The sequence below is a fragment of the Eutrigla gurnardus genome (genome assembly GCF_963514095.1).
Source record: "Eutrigla gurnardus genome assembly, chromosome: 19".
NCBI lineage: Eukaryota > Metazoa > Chordata > Actinopteri > Perciformes > Triglidae > Eutrigla > Eutrigla gurnardus.
The window spans coordinates 3,017,210-3,038,364 of NC_139930.1; the positions used below are offsets into that span (position 1 = coordinate 3,017,210).

General features: G+C 49.5%; 1 protein-coding gene across 1 annotated transcript; it reads left to right on the forward strand.

Annotated features, from left to right (window-relative positions):
• Positions 1-18,856: 18,856 nt before the first annotated feature.
• On the forward strand, positions 18,857-20,608 carry LOC311030212 (E3 ubiquitin/ISG15 ligase TRIM25-like). Its single transcript, XM_084035844.1, has one exon. The coding sequence runs from the start codon at positions 18,869-18,871 to the stop codon at positions 20,531-20,533; it is 1,665 nt and encodes a 554-aa protein (XP_083891970.1). The 5' UTR covers positions 18,857-18,868; the 3' UTR covers positions 20,534-20,608.
• The last annotated feature ends 547 nt before the right edge of the window (positions 20,609-21,155 follow it).

Consider the following 21,155-nt stretch of genomic DNA (forward strand, 5'->3'; position numbering starts at 1 on the left):
AGCGCGTTAGTTTTAGGAGCGACAGTCTTTATTCTGCTCACCAGACCCTTGTTTTTGCCAATCATGGCAGGTGCACCATCTGTCACTATCAGGTTGATTTTATCAAAGGACAATCCATGACTTTTAAAAAAATCCTCCAGTTTTCCAAAGATGATGTCAGCAGTGGTGTTGTCCTCCATCGGAAGTAATGCCAGCAGCTCCTCTCGGAAATCTTTGCCATCAAAGAATCTGGCAAAAATGCACAACTGTGAGATATCCGTGTTGTCAGTGGACTCATCAATAACCAGCAAAATGTATTTGGCTTCCTTCATCAATGACAACTTGCTGGACTTGCTCTGCCAAGACCTGTACACGACGTGCGGCAGTTGAAGCAGAGAGAGGTATTTGTTTGACAGTTGCAATAATTCTGTCCATGGATTTGTCCATGCACTCCTTTAAAACCTCACTTTCTGTGAAAGGCCGGTTATTTTTGCAAAGCACCCAGGCAGCCTGCAGAGATGCACACGTTACTCTCTCTTGATCAAGTTCCAGTAATAATGCCACTAGCACGGGAGTAGGCAGATTTCAATGTGGCTATTTTTCTCTGTCGGGCCTCTGACTGCTCAGGATATGAATCCTTGAAATGTGTGTGTTTAATGTTGTGGTGACGGCGCAGATTATATTCTTTTGCAACAGCAACAGCTTCGTTGCAAATGAGGCATACAGGCAGTGTTTGGAAGGTAACGCCGTTCTTTTTTCAGTAACGGGGTAATCTAACTAATTACTGTTTCCGTCGTTACAACGCCGTTATCGTTACTAACGTTAAATGCGGTGCGTTACTGTGACAGGTCGTTTCCCTTCCTGCCACTATATGGCACTGTGCCAACTAGTTGGGCACCCTGAATGAGGGGCGGTACGATACACCCTACATATAGAGGTGCAGACACACCTGTCTCTCGTTTCTTTCGGTGGCTGCAGCCTGTCCTTCGCGTGGCTGTTGCGGGCTTACATTCCTCCTCATTCAGCCTGAATGATTCAGGCAGGGGTGGACTGGGACAAAAATTTGGCCCTGGACTTTTTGGTCCAGACCGGTCCACTTCAATCCGCGCGCAGATATCGCCCCGTTGATGTACAAACACATAAGTTCTTAATAACACCACTAAACAATATCCCTTTATATTCTGATTTGGGGGATGTCATTATAGGTGAATATGGTTATTGTTTTCCAATACTTTAGATAACTAGATTTAGTTGTAACACACCACACCATCCAGAGTTTGCTATTTATTATGTCAAGTAAAGTTCATAGACAGTTAAGCAACCGTTCTGAAGCATTTATTTGAATGAATGTTTATCCACACTATTCTGGAAGGCACATACCTGCTACCTCCTTCACATGGAGTCTCTTCTTCCTCAACATTTCTTTCAGCCTCCTCCTGCACCATAAGGGCAGGAGGAGAGACGAACAAGACGAACAGGGCGAGGAGGAGGAACTGGGCTCCTCATCTCACCCACATGGTCCTACCAGGTCCTTCCTCTCGACCACCTACCCCGATCTACGCTTGGATTTCACGCCGTCTCTGTCACCATTCCTTTCAAACTCAACATCATAGTGATCTATCGCCCACCCGGTCCTCTTGGTGACTTTTTGGATGAGATGGATGCCCTCCTGAGCTGCTCCCCTGATGATGGCACACCGCTCGTCGTCCTCGGTGACTTCAACATCCATCCGGGAAAACTGCATTCATCTGAATTCATTGACTTCTTTTCCGCATTTGACCTCACACTCTCCCCCTCTCCACCAACTCACCGGGCCGGGAACCAACTTGACCTTGTCTTCACAAGATCCTGTGGCATCTCGGCACTCTCTGTTACCCCACTCACCGTGTCCGACTACCACTTTGTGACTTTCTCCCTCCCCATGAAGCCCACCTCATCCCTCCCCTCTACGCCTCGAATGGTCACCAGCCGCCGCAACCTGAAATCCCTCACTCCCTCCGCTCTCTCCTCAACTGTTATCTCCTCGCTCCCATCCTCGGAACAGTTCTCCTTAATGCCTACTGAGGAAGCCTCCTCTATCCTGATGTCCTCACTCGCCTCTTCTTTGGACACTCTCTGTCCCCCTATCTCACGACCTGCGCGATCATCTCCCCCCCCTCCCTGGCTGTCCGCACCTCTGCGAACCAACAGATCATTGTTGCGAGCGTCAGAGAGAAAATGGAAGAAATCGGGCCAGCACGAGGACCTTGCTCACTACCACCACCTCCTCTCTGACTTCACCTCAACTGTTTCAGCAGCTAAATCTGCCTTCTACCTGGCAAAGATCATCTCTTCTGCCTCCAACCCCAGGAAACTCTTCTCCATGTTCTCTTCCCTCCTCACCCCTCCTACCCCTCTCCCTCCCTCCTCCCTTACTGCCGATGACTTTGCAACTTACTTTACCAAGAAAGTAAATGACATCAGCTCCTCATTCACGCCTATTCCCTCCCAGAAGACATCTCCCCCAACTCCCAACTCGGATGGTCTTACCAGCTTTAGCCCCCTCACCTCTGAAGACGTTCACGCACTTGTTACATCTAACCGTGCCACCACCTGCTCCCTCGACCCGATTCCCTCCTCTCTTCTCCAAGACATCTCACACGACATCTTGCCATTCCTCACCACCCTGATCAACTCCTCCCTCACCTCAGGTGTCATTCCAGCGGATTTTAAGACCGCTATCGTGAAGCCTCTCCTGAAAAAACCCACCCTTGACGCTACTGACATCCAAAGCTACAGACCTGTATCTCTTCTTTCATTCCTCTCTAAAATGTTGGAACGTGCCACCTACAACCAACTGTCATCCTATCTCTCGCTGAACAACCTCCTAGACCCTAATCAATCAGGATTCAGGACTGCCCACTCCACTGAGACGGCCCTCCTCACGGTGACCGAGTCCCTGCGAGATGCCAAAACATCATCCAACTCCTCCGTTCTCATTCTCCTCGACCTATCTGCTGCATTCGACACAGTCAACCACCAAATTCTCCTCTCCACTCTGGCTGAACTTGGCATAACCGACTCTGCTCTCACCTGGTTTACATCATACCTGACAAACCGCACCTTTCAGGTCACATGGAATGGCTCTATGTCCAAACCCTGCTCTCTGGACACGGGTGTCCCTCAAGGCTCAGTATTAGGACCGCTTCTGTTCTCACTATACACCAGATCACCAGGTTCTGTTATCACATCGCATGGATTCTCCTACCATTGCTACGCTGATGACACCCAGCTGTTCCTCTCTTTTCCCCCGTCCTCTGACGCTCACATTGCAACTCGCATCTCGGACTGTCTGGACAACTGCACATCACCTCAAGCTTAACCTGAATAAAACCGAACTCCTCTTCATCCCAGGGAAAGACTGCCCTCGCATGGACCTGTCGGTCACTGTTGAGGGCATCACAGTATTGCCTTCCTCAACTGTGAGGAACCTGGGTGTAATCCTCGATGACCAACTATCCTGCACCCCCAACATCACTGCTGTGGCCCGATCCTGCAGATTTGCCCTCTACAATATCCGCAGGATTCGGACCTTCCTCACAAAGGATGCAACGCAGCTCTTGGTCCAAGCACTGGTCATCTCCCGCCTTGACTACTGCAACTCTCTCCTGGCCGGACTCCCGGCCTATGCGATTAAACCATTGCAGCGTATCCAGAACGCTGCAGCACGCATTATCTTCAATCTACCCAAATTCTCCGACCCCCCTCCTCCGTGACCTCCACTGGCTCCCTGTTGCAGCACACATCCAATTCAAGACGATGACACTGGCCTTCAGGGCCATCAATGAAACGGCACCCATCTACCTTCAAACACTGGTCAAACCTCATGCCCCGAAGCGAGCACTTCGCTCCTCTACGTCAGCTGGCTGGCTGGTACCAACATCGCTGAAATCAAACAAATGTCGCTCAGCAAAGTCCAGACTCTTCTCTGTTCTGGCGCCTCAGTGGTGGAACGAACTCCCGACCAATGTCAGGACAGCAGAGTCATTTGCCATCTTCCGAAAAAGGCTCAAGACTCACCTGTTCAGACTTCACCTCGACTCTACATAGCATGACCCACTAACACCCTCCCTCGACCCCCCCCCCCCCCCCCCCGCAAAAAAAAAAAAAAAAAAACCCAGATCATAGCACTGTTGCTCTTGAAGTACTACTTTACTCTCAGATGAGGACCTAACACTTGTTCTATTTTTAGCTCTTACTGCATCGGCAATGATACGTCGTGGTTTCTTTGTTTCCTTCTTTTGACAAATGTACTTATTGTAAGTCGCTTTGGACAAAAGCGTCTGCTAAATGACCTAAATGTAAATGTAAATGGGAGCCTCACTCTCTTCAGCCTCTCTGTCACTGTCAGACTCACGTGAAGGACACGGACCTGCTTCGGTGCTGCTAGCTCCGGCCAGGCCGGCCCCTGCTGCAAACATCTGCGTGATAGTTCAACGTTTAGCAGCCTGTGCTGCTAGAGCTTTTCTTTTCTTTTCCCTCAATTTTTCTGCACCGCCTTTGCGTTTTTTACTTTCCTTCTCCATTTTTGTTTTTCGTGTGGTGTTATGTTGTTGTTGTTTTTTTCTCTCGCGCCATCTCTCATCATCGACTCCTCATCATTAAAAGTGATTGGACGAGGGGGGGTCTAGAACATGCGTGGGTGGGACTCCTGGGCCTCTAAAGCCTCTCATAGGGCCATTCTGTAGACAGACAAGCCACCGGGCCAATCATCACCTCTCACCTCTCTCACCTCTCTGTCTGCAGCTGATCACTGTGGGCCGAGCTGGGGCCCGTACTACGAAGCGAGTTCAACATACCCAGGGTTTCTTTCAGAGATCCAGCTTGAGTTACTCTAACAAAGGAGATCGGAGATAAGCGGTCACACGAAGCTGGTTATCAACTCGTTAACTCAACCCAGGGTTTTCCAATCAAGCTATCAGCGCGTGCACATGAAAGAGGCGGCGTTTGCAGCATTTGACCAATCACAAACATGGATCAGTCTACGGCAGCCGGAGCGGCGTATTTCACGTACGAGGAGCGAACCATAATCTTACAGAAATACGAAAAAGTTAAACATATAATGCAGGCAAAAGGCAACAGTGTCATCTGCCAAATGCAGGAAGGACAGCTGGCAAAAACTCGCCGACTGTGTGGATGCGGAAGTCGTATTAATAGTATTAGTAGTACTATAATATGACTGCCCCATCATATGGGCACAAGTAGATCAGACTGATTTGACTCCAACAGTAACTTTGCTGATAGCTTAGTGGTAGAGTTACCGACCCGTGTTACGAGGCTCCTTACAGCGGCCCCGGGTCGAATCCGCCCTGCGGCCGTCTTTTAAATCATGTCGTCACTCTTTCTTTAGTCCCTTTAACTCTTATGATGTCCTTCAGCAATAATAGGCCGAACACATAACTTTAAAATAATGAATTTGTTGCTTGGATGTATTCTTATAACGTGGTTTATGACAATATCAGCCTCATTCTTTCAGTTGCAATCCCGGCGGTGTAAAACGGACTTGGGAGCAAATCAGATAAATATAAAAACATAATTCAAAGTGGTCAGTAGGCTGTACGCTGACACAGAAAAGTCTTTCCCTCCGATGAGAATCTGTATCTCTCATATAAAACATCGTCAGGGACAGAAAAAGGGTTTTGCCGGTCTCTGTACACTCTATAGTTCTCCTACCAGACCCTCTCACGATCCACCGAGCTTCTTTTTTTTGATGTCGGCGCACCAAGAGAGCTGATTGGTCAGTCGGCGGTGTGTTTCTCCACGTTGATCTCTTATCAGGAACATAACCTGCTCCGGAGCAGGTTAGCTCCACAGCGTAAGTTACCATGGCGATTTACCCCGGAAAGAAGTGAACCAGCGTCGTAGGACGGAAAACCCAGAGTTAACGCTTAAGTTACCTCGCTAAGCACAAATCCTGCTTCGTAGTACAGGCCTCTGGTGCACGTCCTGGTGCACGTCTCTCTCCCCGGGCCGCCCGGGAGAGTTACACTAGTTATCAAAGCAAGGCGAGGCATGGCAAAAAAAAAAAATAAATAAATAAATAAATAAAATAAATAAAAAACGGCCGTCCATCGGCCCATTAGTGACCGGCCCACCGAGAAAAGTCCCGGTACTCCCGATGGCCAATCCACCCCTGCTGTCGGATGAAAGTGTTGGTGATTACGTGGCGGAGTTGAGGAAACTCGCACACAACTGTAACTTTGGTGACACGCTGACTGTGATGTTGAGGGACCGACTTGTGTGCGGCATAAATGATGACGGCATTCAGCGGAGGCTACTGTCGGAGGACAGCTTAACCTTCGACAAGGCGCTGAAGATGGCGCAGGCGATGGAGGCCGCAAATAGAGACATTGTGGATTTACAGGGAGCCAAAGAGCAGGCGAAATGGAGCCGAGTGGCGGGGTCAGTGCACAAAGTGGGCGATGTGCGCGCCAAGACTCAGCAGGAAGTGAGGTTATGCTACAGATGCAAGGGAGACAACCACTTGGCGATGGACTGCAGGTTTGCCAAAGAAAGGTGTCATAACTGTGGGAAAGTGGGACACATAAAAAGGGCCTGCAAGATGAAAGGCATGGGGAGACAGAAGACTACGCACGTACAAGGGGAGACAGGGAAGTTTAACAAAAGAGCAAACTTTCACTGTTTACCACATAAAAGATAACGATTGTGACGTAAACAACGTGCAGGAAGAAATGGTCATTCCCAGAGAGGAACCGATAAGACAAGTGTTAAAGGTAAATGGGCAGGATGTAACCTATGAAGTAGACACAGGCTGTGGCTACACAATAATGTCAGAGAAAACATTTAAAAAGTTATTCAGAGGAAGTAAAAGACCAAGGCTACTCCAGTGCAAAGTAAAACTGAAAACATATGGGGGTCATGCAGTACCAATGTTAGGTGCAGCAAATGTCCAAGTGCAACATGAGGGCAGGGCTAAGAGGTTAGCGCTGGTGGTCGTAAGAGGTTCAGGGACCAGCTTACTGGGGCGAGGATGGATCAAAGCTCTCGGGATAGTTTTGGATAAGGTACACAAGATGGAGGATCGAGAAGAAGCACTACAGGAGGTACTGTTGAAACATGACAGGGTGTTTAAGGATGAGCTAGGGACACTAAAGGGCTTTGCAGCAAAGATACATGTACCCAGTGATGCGAAGCCCTGCTTCTACAAGCCAAGGTCAGTTCCTTTTGCTATGAAAAAGAAAGTGGAGCAGGAACTAGAGAGGCTAGTAGAGGAGAAAATCATTGAACCAGTGAAGTTCTCAGACTGGGCAGCACCCATAGTTCCAGTGTTAAAACCAGACACCAGAGTCAGGATTTGTGGGGACTATAAGTTAACAGTAAACAAAGTGTCACCCATCGAGCAGTACCCCCTTCCCAGAATGGAAGATTTGATAGCTCGTCTTACTGGGGGTGAGAAATATACCAAGCTAGACATGAGCCATGCATATCAGCAGATAGTGTTGGACGAAGATTCAAGGAAATATGTCACAGTGAATACACACAAGGGACTATTCACATACACCAGACTGCCTTTTGGTGTCAGCTCCAGCCCAGCCATATCCCAGCGCACCATGGAGGGAGTGCTACAAGGAATCGAGAAGGTGGCAGTATATCTGGACGACATCATTCTGACCGGAAAGCTAGACAAAGAGCATTTGCAGACACTGGATCAAGTGCTACAACGGCTGGAACATGCAGGACTACGCTTAAAAAGGAGCAAATGTCAGCTCATGGAGACTGAAGTGACATTTTTGGGACACACAGTGAACAAGACCGGGTTGCACCCACTGCCAGCAAAGGTAAAAGCAGTACGAGAAGCTCCCACCCCTACATCCGTAACTGAACTTAAAGCTTATTTGGGGCTGTTGAACTTTTACAACAAGTTTCTGCCCAACTTGTCTACTGTTCTAGCACCTATGCATAAGTTACTCAGGAAAGATGAAACATGGGTATGGGGGCCAGGACAAGAAAAAGCTTTTAAAGAGTCAAAAGAGCTGTTACAATCAAGCAGTGTGTTAGTACATTATGATGAGAAGAAAGAACTGATACTTTCCTGTGACGCCTCCCCATATGGAGTTGGAGCAGTACTAGCTCACCGTATGGCAGATGGTGATGAGAAACCTGTCGGGTTTGCATCACGCACACTCACTGCTGCTGAAAAGAACTATTCCCAACTGGATAAAGAGGGATTAGCTGTCATTTTTGGAATGCAGTATTTCCATAAGTACCTGTATGGCCGAAAGGTTGTGATTTGTACAGATCATAAGCCATTGATAAGTTTATTGAACGAGATGAAAGCTGTCCCACAAATGGCATCTCAGAGAATAATGAGATGGGCTGTGCTGTTGAGAGCATATGAGTATGTCATAGTCTACAGGGCCGGTAAAGACCATAGTAATGCTGATGCTCTCAGTCGACTTCCGTTACCACAGAAACCCATGGAGACAGAGCCAGAGGAACGTGTACTGATGCTGGATCAAGATCAGAGTCCCCTGACGACATCCGAACAGCTACGGAAGTGGACCACCAAGGATCCAATACTCGCCAGAGTCCGTGAGTATGTTCTCAGAGGATGGCCGGATAAGCTGGACAGTAACTATTTACCTTATAAGCAGAGACAATACGAGCACAGTGTACAGGATGGCTGCGTGTTGTGGGGAGCTCGCATGGTGATTCCAGAGAAGGGACGAGCTCCACTGATGGAACAACTACATCAGTCACACCCAGGCATGAGCCGCATGAAAGGACTGGCCAGAGGCTACATGTGGTGGCCTAACATGGACATGGACATAGAAAATAAGGTAAAGGAATGCCACACATGTCAGGAAAACAGAAAAACACCTGCCTGCGCACCACTCCACCCCTGGGAGTGGCCAGAAAAGCCATGGAGAAGACTACACATAGACTATGCAGGGCCTTTCTTGGGGAAAATGTTTTTGGTGATTGTGGACGCTCACTCGAAATGGTTAGATGTCTATCCAGTAACTTCCTCTACTGCAGCAACCACAGTAAACTGTTTAAGGAACAGTTTTAGCACACATGGTATTCCTGAGATGATTGTCTCGGACAACGCACAGTGTTTTGTCAGTGAGCAGACCAGAGAGTTCATGACACGAAATGGGATAACACATTGTCACATCTGCACCATATCACCCAGCATCTAACGGGTTAGCTGAACGAGCGGTGCAAACTTTCAAAGAGCTGATGAAAAAGAGTAAGGGGGATACAGTGGAGACAAAGTTAAATAGGGCACTGTTTAGCTATCGTATCACTCCACAGTCAACAACGGGGTTGTCACCCGCGGAGATGTTGATGGGTAGGAAGTTGAGATGTACACTTGATCTCATACACCCAGATCTTAAAAGGAAAGTAGAAGAAACAAACCAGTCAGAAAACATATCATGACCGACATGCTAGAGGTCGCAACTTTGAAGCAGGAGATTCCATTTATACAAGGAACTATGGATATGGACCAAAATGGGTACCAGGTCTGATACATGAGGCTACAGGACCAGTTTCCTACAAAGTGTTGTTAGGGGATGGTCATCTGGTCAGACGACATGTGGATCAGCTGTTCAGCCGACAGGAGGCAGAGCTGCCAGTTTTGAGTTCAGATCTGGTGCCAGAGCAGCAGCAGGAGGAGGAGGAGACCACACCACTGACAAACATGTTAGGACCAGAGGCAGGTTCGAGGCAAGAGGGGTACAGAGGCGTAACTACGCCAGAGCAGGAGCAAGTGAGAAGTGCACCGGCTGGTGCTCCAACAACAAACTTGTTTCGCCCTATCAGGGCCAGGAAACCACCTTCATACCTGAGGGATTTCGTGCCGTGAGGGAAGGTGGAAGAATGTACATCATCAGTATGTATGTACGGGTATAGGTATATATAGGTGTAGCTATTAAGGTATGTTTTGAAAAAAGAAAAAAAAAAAAGAAATGATCTTGAAATGTTCTATTTTCAATATTCAGCTGTTCAAGATGTACGAGGGTAAGCTGACATTTTCACAACTGTTGTTTTTGTTTGTTTTGGTTTAAAAACTGAGTGGTGATGAAAAGTAACATGGTATATGTTCTATTTAAGAAGGGAGGAATGTTATGAAGTGATCTGGAGCTGGCTAGGTCATTACACTCCAGACCCAGTAGGGGGCGTTGGTATAGGTTAACCCTATTGTACCGGGCATATAGAAGAAGAGGCTGTTGCCTGCTGGAAGGTCATGTCTGTTCCGTGCTTTCAATAAAGCCGTTCTAAAGTTGAACGCATTCTCTGTCTTTTTTGCTTGGTATGCAAGATACCACAGGATGATGATGATGATGATGAACGGCCCGGCAGCTCGTGGAGGCGCCGGGGTCTCGCCGTCATTATGTCTACTGCTGTGCGCTCTGACCCTGTTTTGTGATATATGACAGACACAGCGTCTCCCACTGTATAATTTCTCCTCAAGTTTGAATTATTCCCGCATGCGAGGTGCGGAGAATGCGATCTCAATTATTATACACAAGACTACACGCTACGCGACTATAGGAGTAGACTACAAGACTACAGTTTGCCATCTCATTACAAGATCTTTTTTGTGTGAAATGAACAACTTATCCCTAACACTGAAGTTTTCATAAATTATACTTAATAGCCCAAATAAAAACATTTCACGCCGGTGCGTCTTTTACGCATTCCGAAGGTGTCCGTTTTATCTTGGATGGGCTTGGATTCGGACATTACTACATTTCAGGATTTTCAATGGTAACAGATAAGGTCATGATAATAATCATCTTGCTTTATTATTATTAGCACTACCATCTCCTCAAACTAAACAAGCAGCGTCCCGGAGCTGTCATTTTCCTAAATGAGCCGCGGGACTTCGCGCTGTAGGAGATTTACAAAAGTGACGTGAGTGGAAGGGCGGCGCCGGGGAAGAGTGTGTGTGAGTGAGTCGGAGACAGAACGGGAGAGAGATAAGCAGCAAGCGCGAATCAAAATCAGGGGGGGGGGGGCATTTTAATAGCGCATTTTAATAGCGCATTTTAATCTGATCAGTTAACCGGTTTCAACCGGTTAATGAGGCTCGGTGGTCGGTCAAAAACATTTTTAGTTTTGGCCATCCCTAATTCGGAGAAGCAGCAGAGATGGCGAGTCCGGAGCAATCCGATGAAAAGTTGGCATTTTCAAGGTGGAGATGTCTGTTCTACTCATTTCAACTGACTTGTGAAAACTGCTCAGAAAAATCCAAATTCTTTGACATAAAGCAACTTTTTTTTTTACAGTAACGCAAATAGTTACTTTCCCTGGTAACTAGTTACTTTTATTATAAAGTAATTCAGTTACTTACTCAGTTACTTTTTGGAACAAGTAGAGAGTAACTATAACTAATTACTTTTTTAAAGTAACGTTCCCAACACTGCATACAGGTAACGCATTTCTGAAGGTTGGCATGATAAATGCGTACTTTTCAGTCCATTTGTCATTAAAGGATCTGTTTTCTGCATCAACTTTTCCTTTCATGGCCTTTGAGAGTGCCATTTTTGCCTACCTGTGTTAAGAGGCCTTTTCCTTCCACTAACTGAAACTGCATTAGCGCTGAAGCCAGTAACGATAGCCCTATAGTCGAGGCTCTGTTTCAGCTGTGTTTGTTTTTCAAGTGCTCTATAAATATGCTTACTTGAATTGAGTTGAGGCAAAATATCTCTCTCAATCACTCCTGGTGTTTGACTGTGGTATAAGTGATAGGAGCCTGACTCATAAAGGCTAAACATGCCTTCAGTTTTGTAATAAAATAAAACAATATAAACAATAAACATTAAGTAATAATCTTATGCCAAAATTGGATTTTTATTTCATTTAATTTGAGGGTCCGGCCCCCGAGGTGACTGTCCAGTAAAATTCTGGCCCTCCGACAAATGTAGTTGGTGACCCCTGCTATAACTGATTAGCTGCAGTGTTATATAATTTGTAGTCAAACACCGCCATCTAGTGGTTACTTAGTTATGCCGCAATGCCCGGATGTTGACAGTTTTGGTAGTCTGAGAGCTGCAATAAAGGAGTGCAGACATGTACAAGTTGGTCTCTGTGTTCCTCAACTGTTCTGGATATATTTGTCATGTATCAGGCAAGGAGGGAGGACCCAAATGTAGGGGCAGTGTGAAAAAAGTCTTTATTATGAAAACTCAAAAGGTGGCAAACGTACCAAAACAAAAGATCCAGGAAAAACAGACTACTCAAAACCTAAACTAACACTACAAACGAAAATCCACTCCACATGGAGGAAAACAAGACTTGAAACATAAACTGGCGTAAAAACAACTTAACTCTGGTGGCATGGAACGTGACGTGACAAAAGACGAATAACGAACTGGCACAAGACAAGGGGAGACGCAGACTTAAATACACAGAGGGATAACGAGCAACAGGTGGCAACAATCAGGGATCAGGGATGACATCAGACCAGGGAACACATGAGGAAGGGCAAGTGACCTGAAACGAGAAGGGAGTTATTTTCAAAATAAGACAGGAAATGACAAGACAAAAAACCCAAGACGAGACATTACCTCACCAACGTGACAGTACCCCCACCTTAAGGGACAGATCCCAGATGTCCCTAAGGTCCATGATACGTAGGGCGGGTGGAGGGGGCCAGGAGGAGGGGCTCAGGAGGTTGGGCATGAGGGCGACCCAGCAGACGGGGTCGCTCCGGAGGCCGGGCATGAGGGCGACCTAGCGGGCGGGACCGCTCAGGAGGCCGGGCATGAGGGCGACCTAGCGGGCGGGACCCCTCAGGAGGCCGGGCATGAGGGCGACCTAGCGGGCGGGGCGGCTCAGGAGGCCGGGCATGAGGGCGACCTAGCGGGCGGGGCGGCTCAGGAGGCCGGGCATGAGGGCGACCTAGCGGGCGGGGCCGCTCAGGAGGCCGGGCATGAGGGCGACCTAGCGGGCGGGGCCGCTCAGGAGGCCGGGCATGAGGGCGACCTAGCGGGCGGGGCCGCTCAGGAGGCCGGGCATGAGGGCGACCCAGCGGGCGGGGCCGCTCAGGAGGCCGGGCATGAGGGCGACCTAGCCGACGGAGCCGCTCAGGAAGGCGACGTGGAGCAGGCGTCGGACGACCCCCCGTCGGAACAGGAACGGGTGACGAGCGGACCTCCCGAAGGCTACGTGGAGCAGGCGTAGGACGGCCCCCCGTCGGAACAGGAACGGGTGACGAGCGGACCTCCCGAAGGCTGCGTGGAGCAGGCGTAGGACGGCCCCCCGTCGGAACAGGAACGGGTGACGAGCGAACCTCCCGAAGGCTGCGTGGAGCAGGCGTAGGACGGCCCCCCGTCGGAACAGGAACGGGTGACGAGCGGACCTCCCGAAGACTGCGTGGAGCAGGCGTCGGACGGACCCCCGTCGGAACAGGAACGGGCGACGAGCGGACCTCCCGAAGGCTGCGTGGAGCAGGCGTAGGACGGCCCCCCGTCGGAACATGAACGGGCGACGAGCGGACCTCCCGCAGGCTGCGTGGAGCAGGCGTAGGACGGCCCCCCGTCGGAACAGGAACGGGCGACGAGCGGACCTCCCGAAGGCTGCGTGGAGCAGGCGTCGGACGGACCCCCGTCGGAACAGGTACGGGTGACGAGCGGACCTCCCGAAGGCTGCGTGGAGCAGGCGCCGGACGGCCCCCCGTCGGAACAGGAAGGGGCGAAGAGCGGACTCCCGGACGGCTGCGGGGAGCAGGCGTCGGACGGACCCCTGTCTGGGCTGGTGCCGGACAATCCTCCGCCGGGACTGGTGACGGACGGGCCGCCGACTGAAGACCACTGGCAGGTGTCGACCGGGCCGCCGACTGAAGACCACTGGCAGGTGTCGACCGGACCGCCGACTGAAGACCACTGGCAGGTGTCGACCGGACCGCCGACTGAAGACCACTGGCAGGTGTCGACCGGGCCGCCGACTGAAGACCACTGGCAGGTGTCGACCGGGCCGCCGACTGAAGACCACTGGCAGGTGTCGACCGGACCGCCGACTGAAGACCACTGGCAGGTGTCGACCGGACCGCCGACTGAAGACCACTGGCAGGTGTCGACCGGGCCGCCGACTGAAGACCACTGGCAGGTGTCGACCGGGCCGCCGACTGAAGACCACTGGCAGGTGTCGACCGGGCCGCCGACTGAAGACCACTGGCAGGTGTCGACCGGACCGCCGACTGAAGACCACTGGCAGGTGTCGACCGGACCGCCGACTGAAGACCACTGGCAGGTGTCGACCGGACCGCCGACTGAAGACCAGTGACCGAGACATGGGCTAATGGCGCAGCTGTGACCGAGGCATGGGCTGGTTGCTTGGCTGTGACCGAGGCGTGGGCTGGTGGCTTGGCTGTGACCGAGGCGTGGGCTGGTGGCTTGGCTGTGACCGAGGCGTGGGCTGGTGGCTTGGTTGTGACCGAGGCGTGGGCTGGTGGCTTGGCTGTGACCGAGGCGTGGACTGGTGGCTTGGCTGTGACCGAGGCGTGGGCTGGTGGCTTGGCTGTGACCGAGGCGTGGGCTGGTAGCTTGGCTGTGACCGAGGCGTGGGCTGGTAGCTTTGCTGGAACGGTGGCGTGGGCTGGTAGCTCGGCTGTAGAGGTGGCTGAGGCCTGGACTGGATGCTTGGCTGTGGCTGAGGCCTCGACTGGATGCTTGGCTGTGGCTGAGGCCTGGACTGGATGCTTGGCTGTGGCTGAGGCCTGGACTGGATGCTTGGCTGTGGCTGAGGCCTGGACTGGATGCTTGGCTGTGGCTGAGGCCTGGACTGGATGCTTGACTGAGGCCTGGACTGGATGCTTGGCTTTGACTGAGGCCTGGACTGGTAGCATGGCTGGAACTGTGGCATAGGCTGGTAGCATGGCTGGAGCTGAGGCTGGCCGGGGTTCAGGGGCGGAAACCAGGTGTGTAACCCAGTCAGGCAGAGAGCCCCTGAGCCACGGCCTGGAGGAAACCAGTTCCCCCGCCTCCTTCCGGAAAGTCTTCCTCTCCCCCTTGGTGTCTGCACAGTCGTAGCAGATTTGGAGGTACTGGAGGCTGTCCATAACCTCATTGAATTCTATCCGGAAGATGGCTGGGTCCATGCTGGCTTCTGCTGCGGCCTCCGCTGGGTCCTTACTGGCCAGTTCGTTCTGTCATGTATCAGGCAAGGAGGGAGGACCCAAATGCAGGGGCAGTGTGAAAAAAGTCTTTATTATGAAAACTCAAAAGGTGGCAAACGTACCAAAACAAAAGATCCAGGAAAAACAGACTACTCAAAACCTAAACTAACACTACAAACGAAAATCCACTCCACATGGAGGAAAACAAGACTTGAAACATAAACTGGCGTAAAAACAACTTAACTCTGGTGGCATGGAACGTGACGTGACAAAAGACGAATAACGAACTGGCACAAGACAAGGGGAGACGCAGACTTAAATACACAGAGGGATAACGAGCAACAGGTGGCAACAATCAGGGATCAGGGATGACATCAGACCAGGGAACACATGAGGAAGGGCAAGTGACCTGAAACGAGAAGGGAGTTATTTTCAAAATAAGACAGGAAATGACAAGACAAAAAACCCAAGACGAGACATTACCTCACCAACGTGACAATATTAGCAGTGTCATATTAGTACAAAGTTATTACAGAGGCGATGCAGGCTGATGGTTCACCTACTTGTATAGCTTTCTGTGGGAAATAAAGAAAGCCAAATGAAATGTGAATGATTGCTCTTTTTCTGACTGCTGGAAGGTGATTGATTAACCTTCAAAGTGATAAGAGGTCCAGATCTGAGAGCACATCAGTGGTGATGTGTAGCCTGATATTAGATGTGCAGCCGGACTGAGAATATTGTTCCGATAAATCAGGGAATCAGAGCTCATGTAAACAAATCTAAATAATCCCCCTGTTGTAAAACTGTGAATTATTTCTGCTTCAACTTGATGCTGTTGAGAAGCAAAGGACAGACTCAGGGTTTCTTCAAGTAAACCTGCCAGGAAGCAGGTTAGGTTCCCAGAGTCAGTTACCATGGTGACTGACACAGAGTTTAAGATACCTCTCATTCAGGAAAAAGAAAACCCAGAGTTTCCCTCATCTCAGGGTTCACTTATGTTTTCACATAACCTACTTTCTATAATACCCCTCTGGATCAGTATGGTATACAATACTGCTACCAGTAAATAGTCCACCATGTATTTAGTAATTACTGGTGGTCAGTTTCCGTGTGATCTACATGTAACTCAAAACAATTACATACCTGTAATAGCCTGCACTTTGGCGACATCAATTAAAGGGATAGTTCGGAATTTTGGACATAAGACCTATTTTCCAAGTGAGCCGGTGTGTTTGAGACGTCTGGAGACGTTTTCAAGAAATTTCATTCAGTTCTTCTAGTTGCCGAGTTCGCTTATGCTATGGCTAGCGCAAGTCAATCGTTCTAGTTAGCATGGCATTAAAAACAGTCTTGCCCACTCCACCATGAACCCAAGGCAAATCAATTAAAACACTAGACTGTCGATGTACATATCTGTGTTGATAGAATAATATTTGAGCGGAACTTTACTTTGCTCCATCGGACTCAAAACGCAAACACCGGGCAGCCCACGGCCCCGCGAAGCCACAATTACGCACCGCAAACCCGGACCACTGCTCCGTCCGGAGAACCGTAAACCCTCGGACGCATTGCGGGGATTCCCTCCAGTAAATAGACACATGAACACCGCCGAATATTCGGGCCTTGTGCCCTCAGAGCTGGGTGAAAAGCGCCGCCCGAAATACTGCCCGTACATAGGCAATCGAACCGGGACGAATTGTCGGGACTCATGCCCTCAGACCTGGGTGAAAAGCCCTTGGACCTCACTCAAACACCGGGCAGCCCACGGCCCCGCGAATCCACAATTACGCACCGCAAACCCGAACCTCTGCTCCGTCCGTAGACCCGTAAACCCTCGGACGCGTTGCGGGGGATTCCCTCCTGGTACCACCAGTCTCCGTTTGTTCGGTCCCGGTACTCAGCTCCAGCGGGGACTATCTCGGTCTCCACAGACGCTCGTTCACATTCTGCCCTTTGAGCATCCCTCTCGCGCAATTCTTCCTCTGTATATTCAGGCTCGTACAGGTACGGTTGGGTTTGGGTGGAAAAAAACTCCTCATCAGAGTCTTCAAAAGCTTCAGTATATTCTCCAAAAGTGTCCATTTCTGTGAGATTGAAGAAACTAGCACTGCAGGCTACTCTGCATCTGCAATGACAGCAGGTAAACAAACTATTATAGAACCGGTAACTTATAAGTGCTAGGTGACATCACTCCGCCGCTGCCATAGCCTACTAGGAAGTATGACACGCTGCTGCTGCTGAGACATAAATTCTTAAAAATGCAAGGTTGGTTTTATTTCAAACATTCTATCAACACAGACATGTACATCGATAGTCTGCCGTTACAATGGATTTGCCTCGGGTGCACTGTGGAGTCGGTATGAGTGGTTATAATGCCATGCTAACTAGAACGATTGACTTGCGCTAGCCATAGCATAAGCGAACTCGGCAACTAGAAGAACTGAATGAAATTTCTTGAAAACGTCTCCAGACGTCTCCAACACACCGGCTCACTTGGAAAATAGGTCCTATGTCCAAAATTCTGAACTATCCCTTTAAGATTTATGGTTGTAATGATAATAAATGCTGTTCTAAAGGCACTATATAAATAACATTTTTTATTATTATCAGCCCTTATTTATGATGACAATATTTTTAGACACACAAGTGTGCATGCACATGCTTTTGACTTGATTTCTCAAAGGAAATACAGTATGTTTAAAGGACACTCTTCTAATCCACTCTATTGTGTGGGACCAGACATGAATGAAAGGTGTTTGAAAATGATGATATTGTTGAATATATTACATTAAAGTAAATGAAATACATTATGCTTAGTTGACATGCACATGACAGCCAAAAGGAGTTTATATGTGAAAGTAAGATATCTAAGTTTTCCATGCATTTGGGTGTGAGATCTCTGACCTTGCTTGACCTATTTATTCAATATAATATAATTTTACCATAATAATATAATATTCAATGTAAATGTACTTGCCATTCTCTGGGCTGAGGAGAAACCCAACTCTTCATCTGAGGTCTTGAAAGTTTAAAAAGTGAAAAGAAAATAGCTGAAAAGCAATAAAACAGAGGAAGAATGTTTGTCTGAGAGTACACAACAGCTGGGAAAGAAGTATGGCTTCCAATGTCGTGCCGTTTTGGACTTCCTATGTATGTGGCGTCCTCAGACCTCCGTACTGTCTGAACTTTTACACCGTCACACTCCAGCTGGAGCACTGAGGTCGGCAGGTCTAATGCTGCCGGATGTCCCCAGGACCAGACTCAAATCCAGGCGGGACCGAGCCTTTGTGGGGGCTGCACCAAGGCTCTGGATCAGCCTCGGGACATTAGATCTGCCCAGACCCTGGAGGTTTTTATGTCCTCATTGAAGACTCAGCTTTTCTCTCTGGCTTTTGATTCAAACTGAGCAAGACATCCTTTTATTGTATGTTTATGTGTTCTGTCTTATATTATTGCATGATGTCTACTGTTTTATTTATTGTCCAGGACAGCACTTGTCAACTGTTGGGTGTTTTAAACACGCTTTATAAATAAAGTTTGAGTTGAGTTTGAAGGCTCTGTTAGAAGTGAGGAAACAAAGTCAATGTGCCGCTCCTCTTCCTGGAATGAACCCCAGCTTGAGAACGCTTCCCTCCTCTCTCTGCTCACACACACACACACACACACACACACACACACACACACACACACTTCCTTGTTCCTCCCATTCAGATCTACCATGTGAGGAAAGTGAAACTCAGACAATCTTCGCAGAGAGGTGAAATGGCGCAGAAAGGAGTTCAGCTGGACCGGGAGACCTTGTCTTGTTCCATCTGTCTGGATCTACTGAAGGATCCGGTGACTCTTCACTGTGGACACAACTACTGCATGAAGTGTATTGGAAGCTTCTGGGATGAGAAGGAGATCCACAGCTGCCCTCAGTGTAGGCAGACCTTCATACCGAGGCCTGTCCTGCTGAAAAACACCATGTTGGCAGATCTGGTGGAGGAGCTGAAGAGGACTGGACTCCTAGCTGCTCCTGCTGGTCTCTGCTATGCTGGACCTGAAGATGTGGCCTGTGATTCCTGCACTGGGAGGAAACTGAAAGCCCTCAAGTCCTGTCTGGTGTGTCTGGCCTCTTTCTGTGAGAAACACCTCCAGCCTCATCATGAATCAGCAGCATTTAAGAAACACCGGCTGGTGGAGCCCTCCAACAAGCTCCAGGAGAACGTGTGCTCTCGTCATGATGAGGTGATGAAGATGTTCTGCCGTACTGATCAGCAGTCTATCTGTTATCTCTGCTCTGTGGAGGAACATAAAGGCCACGACACAGTCTCAGCTGCAGCAGAAAGGACCGAGAGGCAGAGAGAGCTGGAGGGGAGTCGACTAAACATCCAGCAGAGAATCCAGGACAGAGACAAAGATGTGAAGCTGCTCCACCAGGAGGTGGAGGCCATCAACCACTCTGCTGATAAAGCAGTGGAGGACAGTGAGGAGATGTTCACGGAGCTGATCCGTCTCATGGAGAGTAGACGCTCTGACGTGAAGCAGCAGGTCAGATCCCAGCAGGAAAGGGAAGTGAGTCGAGTCGGAGAGCTTCAGGAGAAGCTGCAGCAGGAGATCAGTGAGCTGAAGAGGAGAGACGCTGAGCTGGAGAAGCTCTCACACACAGAGGATCACAACCAGTTTCTACACGACTACCCGTCACTGTCACCACTCAGTGAGTCCACACACTCATCCAGCATCAACGCCCGTCCTCCTCGCCGCTACTTTGAGGACGTGACGGCGGCGCTGTCAGAAGTCAGAGATGGACTACAGGAAGTTCTGACACACAGATGGACAAACGTCTCACTGGCAGGGACTGAAGTGGATGTTTTACTGCCACAACCAGAACCCAAGACCAGAGCTGGATTCTTGAAATATTCACGTGAAATCACACTGGATCCAAACACAGCAAACACATGTCTGTTATTATCTGAGGGGAACAGAAAAGCAACATGGAGTCAAAACCAGCCTTATTCTAGTCACCCAGAGAGATTCACTGTTTATTATCAGGTCCTGAGTAGAGAAAGTGTGACTGGACGTTGTTACTGGGAGGTGGAGTGGAGAGGACGTGGAGTTGGTGGAGCAGTCGCATACAAGAGTATCAGCAGAGCAGGAGGAGGGAATCCATGTAGGTTTGGATACAATGATGAATCCTGGTCTTTAGATTGTTACAATAACAGATATAACTTCTGGTACAATGATGTTGAAACTCGTGTCTCAGGTCCTCGGTCCTCCAGAGTAGGAGTGTTCCTGGATCACAGAGCAGGTATTCTGTCCTTCTACAGCGTCTCTGAGACCATGACTCTCCTCCACAGAGTCCAGACCACGTTCACTGAGACCCTCTATGCTGGACTTTATGTTTATTATGGTGGATGTAGTGGTGAGATCTGTAAACTCAACTAGACAGAAGTCATTTAAGAGCTGAATGACTTCACCTTCCTCCTCCTCTCCTCCTCTCCCTCCTCCTCTCCCCTCCACCCCTCCTCTCCCCCTCTCACCTTCACCCCTCCTCCTCCTCTCCCCCTCTCTCCTCCTCTCCTCCTCCTCCTCTCTCCTCCTCTCCCCCTCTCACCTCTCCCCCTCCTCACCTCCTCTCCTCCTCTCCCCCTCCTCTCCCCCTCCTCTCCTCCTCCTCTCCTCCTCTCCTCCTCTCCCCCTCCTCTCCTCCTCTTCCCTCCTCCTCTCCCCCTCTCCCGCTCTCTCCTCCTCTCCTCCTCTCCCCCTCCTCCTCTCCTCGTCTCCTCCTCTCCTCCTCTCCCCCTCCTCTCCTCCTCTCCCCCTCCTCCTCTGCTTAGCGATGTACTTCTATGTTCTCCTCCTCTCCTCCTCTCCTCCTCTCCCCCTCCTCCTCTGCTTAGCGATGTACTTCTATGTTCTCCTCCTCTGCGTGGCTCTTTGGTGGAAACCAGCAGACCTCCTTAATCCCAGCTGCTTTGTTTTCTTTCTCTACGTTAGTAAAGAAATCTAGAATCCCACGTAGAAAGTGATTGTGTGATGAAATCATTGATCCTTTAACAGACTTCAC

Coding starts and splice junctions, on each gene's coding strand:
- LOC311030212 (XM_084035844.1), top strand. CDS start 18,869: ATGGCGCAGAAAGGAGTTCAGCTGGACCGGGAGACCTTGTCTTGTTCC.